We start from the raw sequence: 20528 nt of genomic DNA, 5'->3' as shown, positions 1-20528 counted from the left end.
AATACAGGTAACATACAAAATGTGTGTTAATTGACAACTTATGTTATCAGTAAGGCTTCTGGTCAACCGTAGGCTATTAGTACTTAAGTCTTTGGGGAGCCAAAATTACATGTGGATTTTTGGCTACACAGGGGTTGGGGTTCTAACACCCCTTCTCCTCCCACTGCTCAAGGATCAACTGTATATCTGACAACCTATATAATAGGTGTATAAAGAATTTGTACAAATCAATAAGAAAAAGATAATAACATTTACAAGTGGACAAAAGACTTGAACAAATACTTCTATAAGAGGTGTATGAAAAGTCAATAAGCAGACAAAAAGGTGCTCACTGTTGCTAATCATGGTAATGTAAATGAAAGCCACAACGAGATACCATTACATAATGTCAGAATGGCTAAAATTAGAGACTGACAATAACAAGTGTTTGTAAACATGTATAGCAACTGAAACTTTCACACTTTGCTGGTGGGAGTGTAAAATTATAAAATCACCTTGATAAGTGTTAGAAGCTTCCAGTTTTACTAAAAAAACCATACACGTATCCTATGACACAGCAATTGGACTTTTAGGTATAAACCCAAGAGGAATGAGTACATACACCCACAAAAAACACAGGTACAAAAATGTATATTGCAGCTTTATTTGTAACAGCCCCAAATTGGAAAGAACTCAAATGCCATGAATGGATAAATGAATTATGGTATATTCATTCAATGAAATAGTCTACAGCAATAAAAAGAAATCAACCACCGATACATGCAAACATTTGGATGAATCACAGCAGTCGTGTTGATGAATGAAGCCAAGTATAAAACAATATACACTGCATGATCCCATTCACATGAAGTTGAGGACAAGCATAACTAATTGAGTTTTACAAAAGAAGAGTGGTTCTTTCTTGGGGAGGGAAACTAGGTAATCAGGACATTTTTGTACGTTAAGTGTATACATCCTGATACAAGTGTATACATGTGAAAAATCATCAAGTACACTTATGTATTGTATACATGTGTATACATGTATACATGTGATGTGAAATGTGTATACATGTGAAGTGTATACATGTGAAAAATCATCAAGTACACTTTTTGTATTCCACTGTAGGTATGTTATCTGTTTCTTAAAAAAAAAAAAAGGCAGATAGATAAATTGGCCTGGTTTCCTCAATAGATTTGATAACAGAGAAAACACACGTCATGACACATAATCACTTGCAATTAAATCAAAATTTATTTGATTATATAATATTAATATAAACAAATTATAGGAAAACCCTCAATCATAACTCAGAAAAAAACCCAAAGGCATTATATGGGAATATGTTATGGAGCTGTCACTGGATATAACTATATCTTGATAGCAAAAACAGTATGGAAGATGAAAAATAACATGAAAATTCAAAATATTATTTTTAAAGTAGCACGCTTTTGAAACAACAGAGGCTAAAATTTACATGAAAATGCTATTCACCCTACTGCTATAGACTATGTATCATTTCTGTTAGTAAGAAAATTTTGAGGTTTGCCTAAGGAAGGGACAAAGTTCTTTTTACAAAACAAGTTATAATACAGTAAAACCTTGGATTGAGAGTAATTTGGTCTGTGAGTGTTCCACAAGACAAGCAAACATTTCTAAAAAATTTTAACTTGATCAATGAGTGATATCTCGCAATCTGAGTAGTACGTGACACTGAGTGTCACATGATCACAACTGAGCCAATGGTTCTTGAAATTCGCTTTGATATGTGAGTACTTTGGATTACAAGCATGTTTCTGGAACCAATTATGCTCGCAAACAAAGGTTTGACTGTAATTTTTTTTCTGAAAAAGCCTTCTGCAGTGCATGTCTTATTGGTGCATCTGTTGCAATTATGGAGTATGATACCTGAAGAAACCATATAATTACTGACATGACTACAATTTTAATACTACATTTTTAATGCCAAACTTCTAAATTCTGACTAAAATTGTAATAAAATAACTGCATTTTAAGAAATAAAATTTGAGATTTATTTTCGTGACACAGTGACACCCTGGAATGTGTCCAAAATCCAAAATCCAAAAATGTGTATTGGGGTACTTCTAATTGCCTCATTTGAACATTAACCAAGTATCCCATGTACTTATCCTTTTTGTTTCCTCTAATGTCCTAACATCCGACTCACTCCTTTCTGCATTTTCCACGTACTCAAACACTGGTTCCCAGTTTCCTAGAGCCCTACTTCCTGAGACCCCCACCTTACTTACTTGACATGGTAGCCATCCTGACTTTCCTTCATTGCATTCCTTTGTGAGATCTTGTCTTCAGGATGCCAAGCCTTCTTCTTTAGATTTACTCCTTTGTTTTGGTGACACACACTCTCCAGTAGCCTCCTAAGAAAGTGTACATGGGAAGATAACATTTTGAGACCATGCAAGTCTAAACTTTATTTTAGCCCCATACTTGATTGGATTGTTTGGGTACAGAATTCTGCATTGGAAATAATTTCTCCTCTTATATTTGAAGGCCTTACTTTCACAGTGTTCCTTCATCCAGTGTTGCTACCAAGAAATCTAAGTATCACTGTGAAAAAGTCTTTTGTGTAACTCTTGTTTCACCTCCTTTGTAAACTTTCAGGATCTTCTTTAATTCTGGCATCCTGAAATATCATGATATGCTTTTCTGTGTTAAATTCATTGTGCTGGGCACTCTGGATCCTTTTAATTTATACGACTCATGACCTACATTCTTTAATTTTGTTACCTCTTTTCACTTCCTTTCTCTGCTCTCTATTTTGGGGCTTTTACTAATCAGATGGATCCCATTCTGATCTTCTAATTTTGTTGTTGTTGTTCTTTCCTGTTTTCCATCTCTGCCTTTCTGTTCTGCTTCCTGAAATTTCTTCAACTTATCTTCCAACACATCTACTGAATGTTTAATTCTAGCTCGATTTTTCCAATATTTTAGTTTTCTGATTGTTCCTTTTTTTCTAGCACCCTGTTCTTACTTCATGGAGACAGTATATTTTCTTGTTTCTGAGAGTATTACAGCATATGTTCCTTCCATTATTATTATTATTTTTGGTTCTTTTGTTTTGGTCTTATGTTTCATTGTTGAAGTTATCCTCAAATGTCAATTGATCCTCAGTTATCAGTTTATCATAATCATAAGAGACTGAAAGCCTTGCATGAATGGGCAGGACTTGTGGACTCTTGGGTTTCATTTTAACAAATAATCAAGTGGAAAGTTGTTTTTATAATTGTTCATCTTTGTGGGTGGAGTGGGCGGGCTGGGTAGAGGCCCTGCTGGCAGGTTCGTTAGCTGGGTGAGAAGGGGACTGAAGGCTCATGTTCCAAATACTGACATTCTCTCAGTCTCCTGTTTTCAGTGTAGCACCTCACTACCACCTCTGCTCTCCCCCAAGTCCCACTTCTCATCTGTTTGGTTCAATTTCTCCAGAGAATAAGCCTCCAGTCTTTGGCTAGAAAGAGGGACAGGTAACCTGGTTACAAAAGGAGACAAAGATAAACTTTAGTACCTGTGTTTCAACTTTGCTCCTCACTCCCATCTCCCAGGGTGCTTCAAATCCCTGAGTCTTTTGGGGGTTCTGGAAGGAAAAGAAAAGTGTTCCAAATTTGTGGTCCTTTTCTGCAATGCAGAATGGCTGTCAGAACTGTGCCATCAAGTATTTTTTTTAACGTTAAAAAAATTTTTTTAATGTTTATTTACTTTTAAGAGGGAGAGAGAGATTGCAAGCAGGGGAGGGGCAGAGAGAGAGGGAGACAGAATCTAAAGCAGGCTCCAGGCTCTGAGATGTCAGTACAGAGCCCGAGACAGGGCTTGAACTCACGATCCCTGAGATCATGACCTGAGCCGAAGTCTGATACTTAACCAATTGAGCCACCCAGGTGCCCCACAGGTATTTCTTTTTTTAAGTAATACATTATCTTGAGACACCTGGGTGGCTCAGTTGATTGAAGGCTTGACTTCAGCTCAGCTCAGTTTGAGCGTTGCATCCAGCTCGCTGCTGTCAGTGCAGAGCCTGCTTCGGATCCTGTATCCCCTCTCTCTGCTCCCCCACTGTGCATGCTCTCTCAAAAATAAATAAAACATTAAAAAAAAAAGTAATACTTAATCTTTCCCTTCGTGGTAAAGCAAAATGAGAAATTAACTGCTTAAAACACTGCTTAAGATCTAGCAGTTAACCCAAACAGAACACAAACAACAAACCCAAACTACCTATTAAGACAGTATGTCTGTAAATGTTTTAATGGTTATGTGATTATTTTAGCCAAATAAAATGTGTCTCCTATAAAACTCACAACCATTCTAACTTTGGGTCACCTCTCCCCACATCAACTATTTGGAGGTAAGGAAACACATAATGGGAAGAACCAGACTCCTCTCCAAAAGCAACTACAGGACGACAACCCAAGCTTCATCAATGCTAACACATTTATAGAGGTGCCAGATAAAAAGTGGATTGTGAATTTCAGATAAATAATTTTCTTCTGGTAGAAGTATGTCCCATGTTTCATTGTTTATCAGAAATTCGAATTTATGTGGGCCTCCTGTAATTTTTATTTGCTAAATCAGTATCCCAACACATTTAAAGAAACAGTGTGTAGGTAAGTGACCCACATAAACAAGTTGGGCAAAGAAGGAAAGTGGGATCTGGACCAAAGCATTCAAGTCACTGGGAGTCCACATACATTACAAACAGGCAGGTAGCCAGGGGCTAACACCACATAACCTACTTTGTGATAAATTCCCATTGGATGCATTGGCTCTGGCCAACATTAATGCTTTCAATTATATAGGAATTTAGTTCTCTAGGTAGATGGTTGGCCTCTTGTGTCACCAGGGCTCTGTCACTGGTGCAAAATCAAGTCATGCTGGTTGCTCAGGGTCTTCTTTCATGAAAAATGGCCATATCCTTGGACTGTTCCAAATGTTTGGCTGCCTCTCAAAGGAAAGTTGTCCCTTTCGGACCATTGCCTAATTAAAACACTGTAAAACAGCGGTGGATATATTAGAATGTCAGGTCCCACACTTGACACTATGAATGGAATGTTAGTATTAAACGAGCATGGGTTTAGCACTTAACCCAAACATGATTTTCCCTGAAGAACATGCTCCTGGATTTACACACTGCAGCACTGATTCTGACAGTTTCATCTGGCTTCTGGTGCAATCTAATCTGATACCACACCAGTTTGGTTTCTGTGTATACTAGCAGCTTCATTTTAATCTTGTTAGGCTGTCCAGGATCCCAAGTCTCCTAGATGATTACAGATTATGTCCCACTCCAGGGAATAGGGCATCAATTCCCAAATGATCCCAGGGATTTTCATATCATGTTGTCAGGGTTATCTCCTATGTTTTCCCAAATAAACTGCCCAAACTCCAGTCAACTTGTTTTATGATCCAACCCTAAACTGTCACTGACATTTTAAACTGACTCCATGCTGTTTAGAAGCAACGACTCTGGGCCTCTCTGCTCACTACGTTATTTTATTTTTAAAATCGGGCATTCTTTTCTCCCATCTCCCGGAGAAGGGCTGGTCGTTGCTCTCAGGGTCAACGGGAGTTGGGCAGCCAGGGAAGTGTCGGGTCATCGTGGTACCTTCATCCTTTCCATTTTCTTGGTCTCGTGTCCAGAACTGTTAACTGTTATATAATCCCACTGTTGCCACCAATTGGAAGTAAGAATTTAGAGGATGGTATGCAATGATCAGACTCAAATACGCAGCCACTAACTAAACTTTGCTTAAAACGGCAAGATATGCTGGAGGTTTTCTTTTGGATAAGAGCAAGTCGATGACACAGGAGAAACACCTGGCAGCTGGGGGCAGCTAGTGTGGCTCCCTCAGTTTCCCTCGGTCCAGTGGATATTGCTCATTGGTGGGCTCATTTACCAGGAGCCTGCAGAAACTTGCATCATGCAAGTCCGAGGAGTTATCCAAACTTTCTGGGCTTCTCTGTATACCCCAGCCATTCGCTCTGTATACCCCAGCCCAGCAAAACGCTCCTGGCCCTGATTTTTGTGTGCCCTTGCCTTGTGAACTTATCAAATACCACTTAAATCTGTGTGTAAAGGACCTCTTTGACTATTCCCTTAGCTAACCACCCCTTTTGGGGTTTAATTAGTGGGAGTGTGCCCTCCATGTGAATTTTCACTATATTTGGATGGCTGCACATTTACAAATACCTAAGGGTCTGTATGAGGACGAGGCTTATTTAATGTGACCCTAGAGAGCAAAAATAGCATCAGTGGCCAAAAGCTTTGGGGTTATTTATATGGGTTCAATATATTTTGAAGCTAATTTCTTGTTTATAGCATCTCATTTAGTTTTGCACTCCCAGTGTCTAGATTATAGTAGGCACTCTGTACTGTTATTAGATGAATGACTGAATTTCTAAGAGACATTTCAAAGTAATGGGCTGCTCCAAAAGGCATTAAATTCTCTAATACTGGAGCCAAAAGTAGAAAATAATTTATTAGATAGAAGAGGGAATTTATGTAACAGTAAGAAAATAACCCAAGTGACTTCTCAAGTCCCTAATTGCTTTAATAATCTACTCTAATATCAGAACATTGTTTTTATCACAGAGAAAAAGTTTTTAAATGGGTGTTTGTGATAGGAGCCCCAGCAGGATAATCCCTAAAAGGCCATTTAATATTTAAGACCTGTTCCTTAGCAGGCATGCATAATTTGTTTCTTCTTTTAGGAAAGCTGATGGGCTTAAAAGACATGATTATGGGGGTGGCGTGGTGGCTCAGTTGATTAAACAAGCATCCAACTTCGGCTCAGGTCATAGTCTCACGGTTCGTGAGTTTGAGCCTTGCGTCAGGCTCTGTGCTGACAGCTCGGAGCCTGGAGCCTGCTTCAGATTCTGTGTCTCCCCCTCTCTCTGCCCCTTCCCTGATCATGCTCTGTGTCTCTCTGTCTCTCAATAATAAATAAACGTTAGAAAAACAAAAATACATGACTATGGTCTTCTGTGCTCAAGGTACCTGGACTGCTTCAACAAGAAGAGGCTGCCTAGCTGCACTGAGAGAGAATACCTTTAAATAACATTAATGTCTGTTGGTTTAGAAATCCTGTTTCCTTTGACAAATATTCTACAAATACAGAAGTTTGTTGTTTCTCCTAATCCCTCATAGGGAGAGTGTCAAAGTGGTACACTCAGCCCTGACCCCACAGCCCACGTCCATGGCACACAAAAAGAGTAAAGGCTTTGGGCTTTTTCAGGTATTTACCATTTTGTGTAACCTGTAATCACTGAACATGCACAAAAAAACACGTTCAAATTCAGGTCTTGACTGAATGTTAACATTTTCTTTTACAAGTATGTTTCGTTCTCTAGAGCTGCCAAGTCACCTCCTATCAGAGACACTGTACAGATATTATTTACATATATGTGTGTGTGTTTATGTATATATATGTATATATATACATATATATATATACACGTATATATACGTATATACATATTCAGTTGACTCTATTCAGCACTTAGTGAATGTTGATTATGGCTTAAGCAAAGCAGGATCTATTTCATTTGTTGAGAACAAATGACCATACTCTGGTTCAGCATGTACAAAGCCGTTGGTTTATTCAGCTGCAAAGCTGGGGAAAGGCTTCCTTTTGGAGTGAATAGCAAAAATGCTTCATGAGCAAGGCACTTTTATGTACACACATGGGAAAGGAACATATTATGGTTACATAAACATCAATATCTTTTAATTTTCAGACCTCCCTACCTCTTCCCACCTCCCCCTTAAAAAAAAACAAAAACAAAAAACAGGTTCTTATAACATTTTAAAAACCCAGTTTCACAGAACATGTATACAGAACAGTTTGATACATTCAGTTACACTAACAGTATATTTTTCAATTCAGTAATTTTCCACTAACAGTTTTTCTACCTACTGCAGTTCCCTCCTTTTTCCTTAAGACAACTAAGGCTCAGTAGAAATACTCATTGGATTATAGACATTTTCCTCTCTCCTTAAAGTTGCTATACATGTACAGAATTTGTGATTCCATTAATGCTTCAGTGTTTCGATGCCATATCATATACAGCACTTAATTATGGAGAATCGGAAAAAGTAAAACTAAAAGAGGATATAGGATATATTTTTAACAATCTATTTGCTGATTCCCTTCAGATGCCCAGTCAACCAGGGGCACACACTGGTTTCACTCTACTGTAGGTGTGTGAAAAGATTTAATGGTCTCATGCATTTTCTTTTATGTAGGATTTCTAGGTTTTAACTCATCTAATTAAATGCAGCAAGATTCATTTACAAGGGTACATACTCTTCCTTGTTCAGCTAGAAGAAAATCTAAAGCTAATCTATGCAGAAAAACAATGATGCTAAAAAACTGTAACTTCAGACTGTTACTAGGCTGAGATGTTCTGTAGTAGTGAAGTTCTTTAAAGTTAGAAAAATTTGCAATGGACGTAAACGGCGCATAAAGTACTGCTGGAACATTATATAGATGAAATATTTTAATTTACAAGCAGTTAATATTGAAAGCATAAATGCTCTTCATCTTTTCCCTGGCCTTTTCAAATGTGATCTGCTCTTAGCTAAAGTCTGAATGCCAAGATACAGGAAACATCTTCCCTACAGAACAGGTGTCTGATTAGTCCCCAGTTACAATTTTTTTAGGCCTGGTGGGGCCTGTGATATAAAAGTTTATACTGTAATTGCAGGTAATATAATTGGTCTGAAGTAGTGTGGGCTAGGTTTGAAACTGCACTCCCTCCCCCCAAAATGGGAACTCTCAAGGGTGCCGTGTGCAGGACTATCTACATAAAAGCCAGGAGGTAAATCCATAGCCCCACCATTTTCTTTTGTCTAGGTATTCAATTTAATTCAACTATCTCATAGAAATTAGTGTTAGAAAAGAGTGTACTCAGAAAGGTGTTATTGGGAATAGCTAAGTCCCCACTTTCCCCACTGGCTGTTCTGAAGGTTAGGTAACAAAAGGGGTAGGGGTTCACTCTTCTTCCTTCCCATTAGCAATGAGATATCTAGTTAAGAGTCCATTCAGATAGGAAGAATAAATTGGGGAGAGAACTGAGTGTGGACAACAGTCAATTTTTATCATACAGTCCCTTTTATCTAATTCTCTACTAAAGTTCTCATTTCATCTACAGGGTCTATCAAAGGGGATGCTCACCATGCATTTTCTGCAGCTGAGTTATGGGACTACTGTACTTGGTAGGGCTTAAGGGCTTATTAGGACAGGGCATAGTTTGGCTGAGAAGGCATTAGTGTCTCAACTGTCGGGTGTGTGACTTTCTATGAGAGATATCAGAACAAATGGTGGACGTTTACAGTGATGCAGTTAGGAGTTTGTTAACTGCCTTTTGGAAGTCAGTGTAGGAGTAAGTAGTATTGATGGGTTCAGTTCGGGTTGTTTCCTTAACTGTTTTAGTTAACCAGCCACAGCAACAACCAGAAACACATGAATTAGGGATCTGTTTTAGGTATTCAGGTATGGGAGTGGCTCTACTCAACGTTCGGCTTAACTGTTTGGTGGCAAATTGCAGTGCTCCATTTAGAGTGGCATGATCTCTAGAAAGCCGGCTGGGATTTGTAAGGGGCTTTTGAAAAGGCGGGACTCCACAAGAAGCCAGAGGAGGCCATTCAGGAATTGGTTCCAGTTTGGGTACACAGTGGGAGCAATGAGAGAGTCTTAGACCTATCTCTCGAAGTATATGGACTGGTGTGCTTGGATCTAAGAGTTTAGCATGATATAACCAGGAATTAGGATTTAAAGGTTTCCAAGTTGTAGAGTATTTTAAAAGGCACTTAACCTGCCAGGCAAGACTCTCAAGAGGTGTCAGGTTGGGCACCACAGGGTCTTCTTCTTCAGAGGAATCCCACTCTTGCCCAGAACTCTCATTTAGGTAGTTAGCGTTTTCTTCTTCCTCACTTTCTGATTCTGATAAGGGGTCAGGAGAGGGATTCCTGGGACCCATTAGATTAGAACGGAGGAAGAAACCAGAAAAAGGTAACAATCTAAGCCAGCAAAATACTAAAACTATCAAATAGAAACAAAAGATGAAGAATCCTTCAACAAGATTAACTTGTCAGTCCATTATACACACACAGTATGCCTCTGGCTCCTATCACTGTGCAGTTCTTCAAGATTATGTTGTATATTCTTCACTTACAAAGAAGGTATCTCAGTTCTCAGGACCAGTTCAGTGTGTAAAAGTGTTAAGTCACTTACCAGTGGCACAGGTCAGAGTTTCTCCTTCAAACTGTGTCTACCCAAGAAGAGAAGGGGCCTTCCTCCAGGCAAGCTGACTTTCTTAGCGTGGTCTCAACTGGTTGTGATACTGCGAGGAGACACTTTGTGTATTCTGTCTTGTTGGCAGGGATATTATATCTACTTGGTAATGGAAAGAAACACAGTGGTTGCCTTTGTTGTCCGCTGGTGGAGCAAATTTTGTGGTGGGATGAGTTGTCAAGGACATCTGGTATACTCGAATCTGATGTTTTCCGTAGGTGGCAAATGCCCTTGGAAACTGGTGACTTAGTTGAAATATCTGGAAAGGTAGCTTTAACCTGTGAATGAGAAGACTAGAGAAATGATATTAAAGTCTGAAAGCAATGGGTTATATTATTGTCTGTATCTAAGAACATGGATGCTGACCAAGAAGGTTTACTGAGCTTTCCCATCTCGATCTCCTAGTCTTAGGCAGATTTTTCTATTGGGAGAGCCTGGGGTCATTTTAATCATTTATTGGTTAATATCTGGGTCAGTTTATTTTTTAGTATGCTGTTCTAGCCCAGAAAATTACTCCCGCAAAAGTAGTTCCTTTATGCCCCAAACTCGAAACTCCAGATAGAGAGCTATAAAAGGCGGTGGTACTGTTGTTGTTGCTGTTTTCCTTTAGATGGGTTTGTTGGGATTAGTTTTAGGGGACCTGTCTTGGTTACAGAGCTGTTAGACGTTAGGATTCTTGCTGGGACCCCAGAGGTTGTGGTCATATAACCACACTCAACAGATATGAGAGAAGATGGCAGATGTAAATCTTAATATAGTAGAATTACAATGAATGTAAACATGTTAAAACTCACAGTTAAAAAGACAGACATTCAGCCTGGATTAGAAAAACAAAATAAAATTCAATAACATGCAACTAACAAAAGATACTTCAAAGCAAAAAGACACAGAAAAGTAAAAAATAAAAGAATGAAAAAAGATGTATCAGGCAACTGTGGACCAAAATAAAGTTGAGATAGCAATCTTAATACCCATCAAAAAAAGATTTCAAGTCAAAAAATACAAGGGACAAATATAGACATTAATACCAGTGAAAGGAACAGCAGAAAATTATATAGTACTCATCATAAACATATATGAGGTATATATGATCCTGAAAGCACATCCTCAAAATTTCTTAAGTAACAACTCATAGAACTGAGGGGGAAATATTAAGCAGGGATATAAGAAGCCTGAAAAAGTCAAAATATTAATATACTTTATTATTATATAAATATTCAAAACTCTATACCAAACAGAATAGATACTTGAGAGTGCACATACACACACATGAAAATAGATCATGTGTTAGGTTTAAAAGTGTAACTAGATTCCAAAGGGTCAATTTCATTCAGACTAAATTCTCTGACCAAAATGCAGTAAAGTAGATATTAAAGGTCAGTTAAAAGGAATCCTATGTTAGGAAGCTAAATACCTCATGGGTTAAAATGGAAATTACAAAAGATATTAAATATTAAAATTGACTGATATAAACCACACAAGGCAAAATTGTGGGACATGGCCAAATCAGTACCCAAAAGAAAGTTATAGCTTTAGGGGCACCTTGGGTGGCTCAGTAGGATAAGCGACTGACTGACTCTTGATTTCAGCTCAGGTCATGAACTCACAGTTGTGAGATCGAGCCCCACATCAGGCTCTGCACTGGGTGTGGAGCCTGCTTGAGGTTCTCTCTTCCTCTGCCCCTCACCTACTTCTGTTCTCTCTCTCTCCCTTAAAAAAAAAAAAAAAAATTATAGCTTTGAATACAATGATGGGAATAGGAAGTTTAAACACCTACAAGTTAAGTATTCAATTCAAAATAATGGAAAAGAGCAAGAGCAAAATAAGCAAGAAGGAAATAAAGTCAGAAATGAAACAGCATATGAGAAGAGAAGACTGATAAAACTAAAAGATGGTTTTTTGAAAATATGAGTAAGAAAAATGAAACTAGTGAAACTTATCAAGAGACTTAAAAATAAAAGTTTAAAAAATTTTAAAAATGACAAATACATACTAAATGTGAAAATCTAGATGAAATGGCTGAATTCTGGAAGAAAATACTAAAATTCATATAGGAAGAAATAGATAACTTGAATAGAACAGATAACTAAATGTTAAAAAACAAAATAAAACAAAACAAAACAAAAAGGCCCCAACCTCTTTTTAAAAGCAGTGGGCCCATATGGTTTTGTAAAGTGAGTTCCACTAAACTTCCAAGGAAATTAATACCTGTTTAATATGAATTGTTTTAGAAAAAAAGAAAAAAGCATATAAACTGACAAACTCCTTTTAGGAAGATTTTAATAAAATATCAACTCTAAATCTAGAGATGAGCCAAATAAAAAAATACAGTCTCATTTCACTTGCATAAATTCCAAATATTACCTAACAAAATCTAACAGATTAAAGGAAAAAAAAAAAAAAGAATATGCTATTATGTAGAGCTTATCCCAGGGAAAGGAGGAATACCGCAACTTCAGAAAATGTACAAATATATGTCACCATGATAATAAAATGAAGCAAAAAACCAAAAAGGCTGATAATTTTGTCAACTGTGGATATTTAACCTTTCTTAGTTCCTTCAAAAACGTAACAAAATACTCTTAACCAAACCAGGAAGAAAAGCTACTTTCTCAACTTCGTACCTAAGTTACCTACCAAAAATTTTTAGCAAATATAACCTAAATGAGAAACTTTAGATATATTCCCTCTAAAAATGAAATCAGATAAGGATGGCCATGATGACTGATACTGGCTGATATAGTACCAAAAGTCTTAATCGATGTTAGAAAAAAATAATGACAAGTGTAAGAAATGGAAGAAAAGAGATGTAACAATTTACGAATGATATGGTCACGTAATTAAAAAAAAACCTAACATATAAATGATTAGAGCTAATAAAAGGGCTCAACAAGGTTTCTGGATCTGAGATAAATCTATGGATATTCATTATTTATATAGTGCTTACTATTTACCAGGTACTATTCTAGGAACTGCAAATGTCCCAAGGTCAAACCTCTACTAAATGACAGTCTGGATTTAAACCCAGGCACTTTTACCTCCTACACATGCAATACTAACTAAAAAAAAAAAAAAAAAGTTAAAGATACCTATCTTTCATAATGAGAAAAAAACCCAACAACACCAAACCTATCAAGGATCTAGGAACTACTTAATGATATATATAAGACCTCTATGAAGAATGTAGAATTCTAATAAAGGACAGAAGAGGATTTAAAAATCTTGGATGGAACAGATGAATATTATAAAAACTTTTTCCAAATTGATTTATACAATCCTAATACGGAAAGAGTAAAATTCCACATCTTGCCAAACCAACTATTTAAATAGAAGAGTAGAGGGGCTCTTGGCCTACAAGATATTAACACATACTATGAAAGTTACAGAGTTTAAAATAGGGTGGAGTTAGTGTACTGGACAAACAGTCCAACGTAACAGAACAAAATTGAGAAACACAGCCATATAAAGTTTTAGAATGCAGTGCAAAATAAAGTTAGCATATAAATCAATGGGGAATGATACATTTAGTACACAATATTGGTAAAGCTGGCCCATTACATGAAGAAAAATCAAATGTATACCTACATAATGCCACATACAAAGGAGGACTCATGTTGGATGAAAGGCCAAAATGAGAATGCTAAAACTATATAGTTAATAGAATATAATACCTGAATATAAAGTATTGTGACTTGGGGACAGGGAGACTTTTAAATAAAAAAACATAAAGCACAAGAGCAAAAAATGATGAATTCAGTATCACATCAAAATTATTTCTGGATCGAACTGAAGATATCAAGAACTAAGTGAACTACAAATCCACAACAAAAAGGTAGCAACCTCCATAAAGAAATGGCTAAAACAAAAATATTCAATTTACAGAAGAGAAAATCAACAGGCCATTAGCCATATGATGAATAAAGAGTTATCACTTTACTCTATTTGGTAAAAATTAGAAGCTGGAGACAATGCCAACTGTTAGTGAGGAAACTAAAGGAATAGCCCCTGTAGGAACCAGTACTGCTGGTGATATTACGGTCTGGGGTAATTTTTCTCGAGAAATTTGGCAGCAGTATTAGGCAAACTATTTGCACATCTCATGATCCAGCAATTCTACTCTTATGTATATATAGTAAAGATATTCTCCGTAAGACCAACATATATTCGGAAGCTTCTAGGTTTCCATCATTGGGAGTGGATAAGCAAAATGTGGTGAAAGGACACTAGAAGTATACATAGCCACATGAATATACTAAAGGCATTAACTCTAAATGAAAAAAGTGGAAAGCAAAATATTAATATCCCACTTATGCCCATTCTATAGGAGTGATTTCCAAAATGAGTTAGTAAACATCTCTACTTTCAAAAACACATTGAGTTGTGCTAGTAAGGTCAGAGGGTATTGCTTCATGTCAATAGTATTCCTCTAAAGGACATTTCTCTGGCTTCTGCATATTCTTATTTAACTCTGTTGCACAAAATGTCTGACACATATAGCTTAGTAAGTTTTTTGAAAGAAAATGAGAGAATGACAAAGGTCTGCTATAAGTAACTATACAAGCATGTTCTGTATTTATTCTAGGGAGACAAAAATTCCCAAATTATATTCGGGTGATTTGGTAGTATGTTGCACAAAGTCAAACGAAACAATTTTTTTTTTTTTTTTTAAAGCAGGATCAACAGATGATGCTAAAAAAGCAATATAAAGGAACTGCTTATAACTTCAACTTTAAGAAGAAAAATGAATGCAAATACTTTTAAGTTTATATTATTACCCAGTTCAATGTGAAAAGCAAAAGAAAACTCAAAACATACTCTAAGTCTTTAGTTTATTAATTGAGACAGAAGCTGTTGGCTTTTAATTCTCCTGTCCTCCTACATTTTTACTATTTTCATTTCAACTAGATTCCATCTGCAAGATTATTAATTGGCTATACATCATTTATTGTGTTACTCAAAGCATTCTGTAAATGGCCCACTCCACTTTTTTTAGCAGAAATAAGAAAGTCTCTTTGGGGGCATATATAATTTCTAGAGTGAATCTACCACTGTTACTCCTTTACATTCCATGTGCATAATTTTCCAGCATCAAAACTGAATTAACCTATTCTGTATGCTCCCATGTATAATTTGCCTTTAAAGAATGATTTTTACCATGATTTCACAACTAAATAGCCTTACCTTACAAAGTCTTTAGTTTTGTTATTTCCTCTTCAACTGAACTAAGTTTACCAAGGATAGGAAGAAATTCCCATAGTTGCTATTACTTGTTCATTTTTCCCACAGTCAAGAAACAGTAAGCTTTAAGGCAGTGATACTATGATGTTTAACACAGCATCTTTTTTTACCAGCTTTATTGAGGTATGATTGACAAGTTGTATATATTTACCATGTACAATGTGATGTTTTGATATATGTATATACTGTGAAATGATTACCACAAACAAGCTAATTAACATCTGTAGCCCAGTTACCATTTTCTTGTGTGCTGAAAGAACACTTGAGATCTACACTTGAGATCTACTCTCAGCAAATTTCAAGTATACATACATTAACAACAGTCGCTATACTATACATTAGGTCTCCAAAATTTGTAACTCAAGGTTTTGTATTCTGTCCAACATCCCCCAATCTCCTCCACCCCACAAGCCACCGGTAACTTCCATTCTACTCTGTTACTATGAGTTCAACTTTTTTAGATTCCACATGTAAGTAGGATTATACAGTATTTGCCTTTCTGTGTCTGGCTTATTTCACTTAGAATATCCTCCAGGCTGACCCATGGTATAGCAAACTGCAGGATTTCCTTTCTTTTTTTAAAAAATGTATTTATTATTTTGAGAGAGAGACAGTGTGAGGAGGAGAGAAGCAGACAGAGAGGGAGACACAGAATCCAAAGAAGACTCCAGGCTCTGAGCTGTCAGCACAGAGCCCGATGAGGGGCTCGAACTCACAGACTGAGAGGTCATGACCTGAGCCAAAGTCAGACACTCAACCGACTGAGCCACCCAGGTGCCCCAGGACTTCCTTCCTCTTTAAGACTGAAGAGTATTCCATTATATGTAAAGTACATCTTTATCCATTAATCCATTATGGACACTAACTGTTGTTTCCCTATCTTGGCTACTGTGACTAACACTGAAATAAACACAGTACTGCAGATATATCTTTGAGATAGTGACTTCATTTCATATATACTCAGAAGCAGGATTGCTGGATCACAAGGTTATTTCTAGTTTTAATTCTTTGAGGAATCTTGACTGTTTTCTATAATGGCCATATCAATTTACATTCCCACCAACATGTATAAGGGTTCTCTTTTCTCTATATCCTAACTAACACTTGTTATCTTTTGATTTTTTGATAATAGTCATTCTAACAGCTGTGAGGTGGTATCTCATTGAGGTTTTGATTTGCATTTCTCTGACCATCAATGATGTTGAGCATCTCTTCATATACCTGTTGGCTGTATGTCTTCTGTGGAAAATGTCTATTCAGGTCCTTTGCTCATTTAATTGGGTTATTTGTTTTTTTGCTATTGAGTTGTTGGCGTTTCTTATATATGTTGGATTTTAACCTCTCACGGGGTACATAGTTTGCAAATACGTTCTTCCTTTACAAAGGATGCTTCTTCACTTCATAATGTCTTTTTCTCTTTTTCTGATATAATGTGCTAAAAATACTAAACAAAAACATGTTACATGTTAATCCTAAAAAAAAAAAAAAAAGCTAATCAAAACAGTTAGGCTGACCTCTGGTGGCCAGATGCCTCATCTTTCAGTATCCGACAACATGATAGGAAGTCATCCCTCATTTGTCGATTACCAAGTAAAATACAGTAGAGGAAATAATACTGTTAGAAACCTCACAGTTAGAGTAATAAAGGTAGCAAGCATCCAAAGTATAAAGAAAATTGAGCAATTAAAGGCTACAAAATAGAAAAATGTCTCCAAATACTTGTTATAATTTTTAGTTTACCAATTTTACACGAAAAACAAATGGTATATGCAGTGGTTCTCAAATAAGAGCATAGTTCCACACTGTCCAATACTGTAGTCACTGGCCCCATGTGTCTACAGAGCACTCCTGTGGCTAATGTAAAATAATACCGAATTTCAAAGACTTAGTAGGGAAATAAGAGAATGTAAATCATTCCATCAATAATCTGTTGATTACATGTTGAAATGATATTTTGGTTATACCTGGCTAAAAAATTAATGGCCTTTCTGGGTTTCTCTCTCCACAGCTTTCCAGGCATTCTATACTTTTAGCTATAGTTAGATTATGTTAGTGTGTCCATGAATTCATGGGCCTCTGCTTTTGCTCTAGCTGATTAACCTAAAACACTCATCCTTCTTGCCTTTTCAATAATAGACCTCTTGATAATTTTGAAATTATAGGCAACCCAATACTACCATATTCATTACTTAAACTGGCATTTGAATACCTATAGTGTTGTATGTATAATATAAAGAGAATGGATGAAGAAATTATCACATATTCATACAAAAGAATACTGCAGCAACCTGTCTGTGCCTTGGTTTCCTTACCTTAAAAGGAGCTAGAAGTTACCTTATAGGGGTTGTTTGTGAGGATTGAACTTAGTAAAGTGCTTAGAACAGTGTCTGGCACATAAGGGTCCATAAGGTATAAGTTATCATTATGAAAGTATTCATATGAATAAACCTCAAAAACAATACTAACTGAAAAAAAAAGCAAGGTGCAAAGGATTTTTTTTTTTTTTGGCAAATGATTATATAATGTTAGAACATAAAAATAATACAGTATATTTATTCAGAGACTTATTCATATGCCTTTAATATATAAAGTTCAGAAAAGCCGTTAATGCTGTAGAGAGAATGTAATTCAATAGGAAAAAGGTATACAGGTGACTTTGTAATCTTCATCTTAGCTGGCTGTGTGTACTGAGATGTTTGTTTTTGTCTGATATAATCCCCCTCTTTTTTTTCCATTAATTTTTTCAATGTTTATTTTTGAGAGGGGGGGGGTAAGGGCAGAGAGAGAGACACACACACAATTTGAAGCAGGCTCCAGGCTTTGAGCTGTCGGCACAGAGACCGATGGGGGGGAGGGGAGCTCGATCCCACAGACTGTGAAGATCATGACCTGAGCTGAAGTCAGACGCTTAACCGACTGAGGCATCCAGGCGCCCCCCCCCCCACCTTTTTTTTTTAGTTTAAAGAGTCAGTTCCTGCTCGAAGGCACTGCAAATTTATCGTTACCACTACCCTAAACACCATCCCCTGTGTTCTTGGTTGAATACATCGCTGTTAGGCACCTTTGTAAACCAGGCCTCGAAAGCTGGAATAAGCTGGATCCAAATTAAATCGTGCCTCTCTCCGCAGCTCTTCCCAAACTGCGTACTTCTTGCAGACCCTCCGCCAGCTACCTAAGGGTTAAAACCGAGGCCCGCTTCCATCAGGGCACCACGTAACGCCCCCTCTGCGGAACAAGAACGTCTGCTTTCTCAATGGAAACCCGGCCGCAGCTCAACTTCCAGCACGCCCTTCTCGACAGATCTCCAAAAGAACCCTTACACCTGGGATCCCCTGCTCCCCCTTAGCCGGAGAAGGAAATCTTCCCCTCAGCAGATTCCCTGTTCTCACCCATGGAGGATCCTTTCTTCTTTCTCGCCCCACGCCCAGCTGCACGACCCGGCTAGGCCTAGCACCACCAGCTCTGCCCCGACAGTCGCATCTCGGTTCGGCGAGCGGCCGATTTCACTTCCGGGCGGGCCAACGCCCCCTCCTCTTCCCTCTCGCCACTTCCCTCTCGAAGACCCGCTGCAAAGATTCTAAGCGCATGCGTCCAAACTGCCGTAATTGAGGAAGGTGGAGCCATCTCTTCCCGCTCTCGCGGCAGTCTCGCGGTATTTGCTTCTCCCGCGGGAGTTTTTTGAACGCTCTGGCGGTAACCCCACCCTGGGTGCTTAGCTGCCGGCTGACCCGAGCCTGAGGCAACCTTGGAGTTTTGTCCTGCAGTCGGTGGGGCCCGCTGTACCCCTGCGCGGACGAGGCTCGTCCCAGCCAAGTCACGGCGCCATGGGGGCGGAGAAGAAGCTGCTGTCGGTTAAGGAGGCCTTTCAGTTGGCGCAGCAGCCGCACCAGAACCAGGCGAAGCTCGTGGTGGCGCTGAGCCGCACCTACTGCACGGTAAGCGCGGCCCCAGCCTCGGCCGCCGTCCCCCTGCGCTCCCGGGACCAGCCTCCCAAAGGGGTCTTCTGTGGGTGGCCCCCCGGATTCCAATCTTCTTAACCTTCCGCACCCAGTTCGGAAAGGTCTGGAGACCTCCCCGAGGTCGTCCGCGCAGCCCCTCTTCCCTGCGGCCTCCGGCGCGGACCGCTAATTCTTTGTGAATTTGGAGAGCGACGTTTACGATCACCGAAGCGGCCCGGCGCCAAGTGCTGGGCCGCTTAGTAGATCCCGAACGTGGTTCGTGGGTGGTTGTCCCTCAGGTCACCGCCCACCTCGGGAAGGCCGACCGTCGGTCAAATTAATCACAGTTAAATTGAGTTGAATCACCAAATAACAAATGAACCCTTAGTACCTGGCTCTTCCTATTTATGTAAATACTGTTTTAGGTGGTACCCTGAGAATAGGACAGTGAATTTTGGGAAAAGAAATTATCTTGAGGTCCAAGAAAAATTGTCAGTATAATCGGGCTTAAGGATATGAGTGAGATAGGATGTGAAAGTTATATTAAAAGGAAATTGCCGTGGAAAAGGAAGGCTAACTGTGGTAAAATAAGAAAGCCACTGTTGATTTTGGGTTGTTTCAGGAAGAAGCTCTTTTTTTTTTTTTTTTTTTTTTTTTATACTAAACTGGCACCAAGGCATATTGAGGATTCAAGGGTATTTTTTTTTTTAATTAAAAAAAAATTTTTTTTTAAGTTTATTTCTGAGACAGAGACAGAGCATGAGCGGGGGAGGGGCAGAGAGAGAGGGAGACGTAGAATCAGAAGCAGGCTCCAGGCTCTGAGCTGTCAGCACAGAGCCCGACGCGGGTCTCGAACTCACAGACCGCGAGATCATGACCTGAGTTGAAGTCGGTCACTCAACCGACTGAGCCACCCAGGCACCCCCAAGGGTATTTAAAAAAAAAAAAATGAAAGGAATCCTTTCACTGTCAAAATTCATGTTTGTTTTCTTCCTTGGAGAAGTAAATTGCTCTGGAGAGAAATTTGTGCAAATATTTTTCCTTCAACAGTTTG

At 38.3% G+C, this 20528-nt stretch overlaps 2 protein-coding genes across 4 annotated transcripts in view; one reads left to right on the top strand and one right to left on the bottom strand.

Moving 5' to 3' along the window:
* Positions 1-26: 26 nt before the first annotated feature.
* Positions 27-19085, bottom strand: DCAF16 (DDB1 and CUL4 associated factor 16). 2 transcript variants are annotated; one of them, XR_006202019.1, is made up of 5 exons: positions 18926-19085; positions 10239-10576; positions 3521-3589; positions 2250-2375; positions 27-1887 (listed from the first exon to the last, which is right to left on the bottom strand). XR_006202019.1 is itself a non-coding variant. In XM_042936825.1 (2 exons), the coding sequence occupies exon 2, from the start codon at positions 9982-9984 to the stop codon at positions 9334-9336; it is 651 nt and encodes a 216-aa protein (XP_042792759.1). In that variant the 5' UTR covers positions 9985-10576; positions 18926-19085; the 3' UTR covers positions 7577-9333. The 2 variants fall into 2 exon arrangements, 1 of the variants encoding a protein (XP_042792759.1); XM_042936825.1 differs by lacking the exons at positions 27-1887; positions 2250-2375; positions 3521-3589 and having other exon boundaries at positions 7577-10576.
* Positions 19086-19210: 125 nt separating this feature from the next.
* NCAPG (non-SMC condensin I complex subunit G) overlaps positions 19211-20528 on the top strand; it is a 46228-nt gene continuing 44910 nt past the window's right edge. For both annotated transcript variants that reach the window (XM_042936824.1, XM_042936823.1), the window contains exon 1: positions 19211-19471. In XM_042936824.1, coding sequence (XP_042792758.1) covers positions 19361-19471 — 111 coding nt within the window. In that variant the 5' untranslated portion in view covers positions 19211-19360. The remainder of the gene's footprint in view (positions 19472-20528) is intronic.

This window comes from Panthera leo, chromosome B1, assembly GCF_018350215.1.
Source record: "Panthera leo isolate Ple1 chromosome B1, P.leo_Ple1_pat1.1, whole genome shotgun sequence".
Lineage (NCBI taxonomy): Eukaryota > Metazoa > Chordata > Mammalia > Carnivora > Felidae > Panthera > Panthera leo.
Note: the sequence above shows the minus strand (reverse complement) of the source record. Positions and strands in the feature narration are given on the sequence as shown.

Excerpts from the sequence above, each read along its gene's own strand:
- DCAF16 (XM_042936825.1), bottom strand. The coding sequence starts at position 9,984 with ATGGGTCCCAGGAATCCCTCTCCTGACCCCTTATCAGAATCAGAAAGT.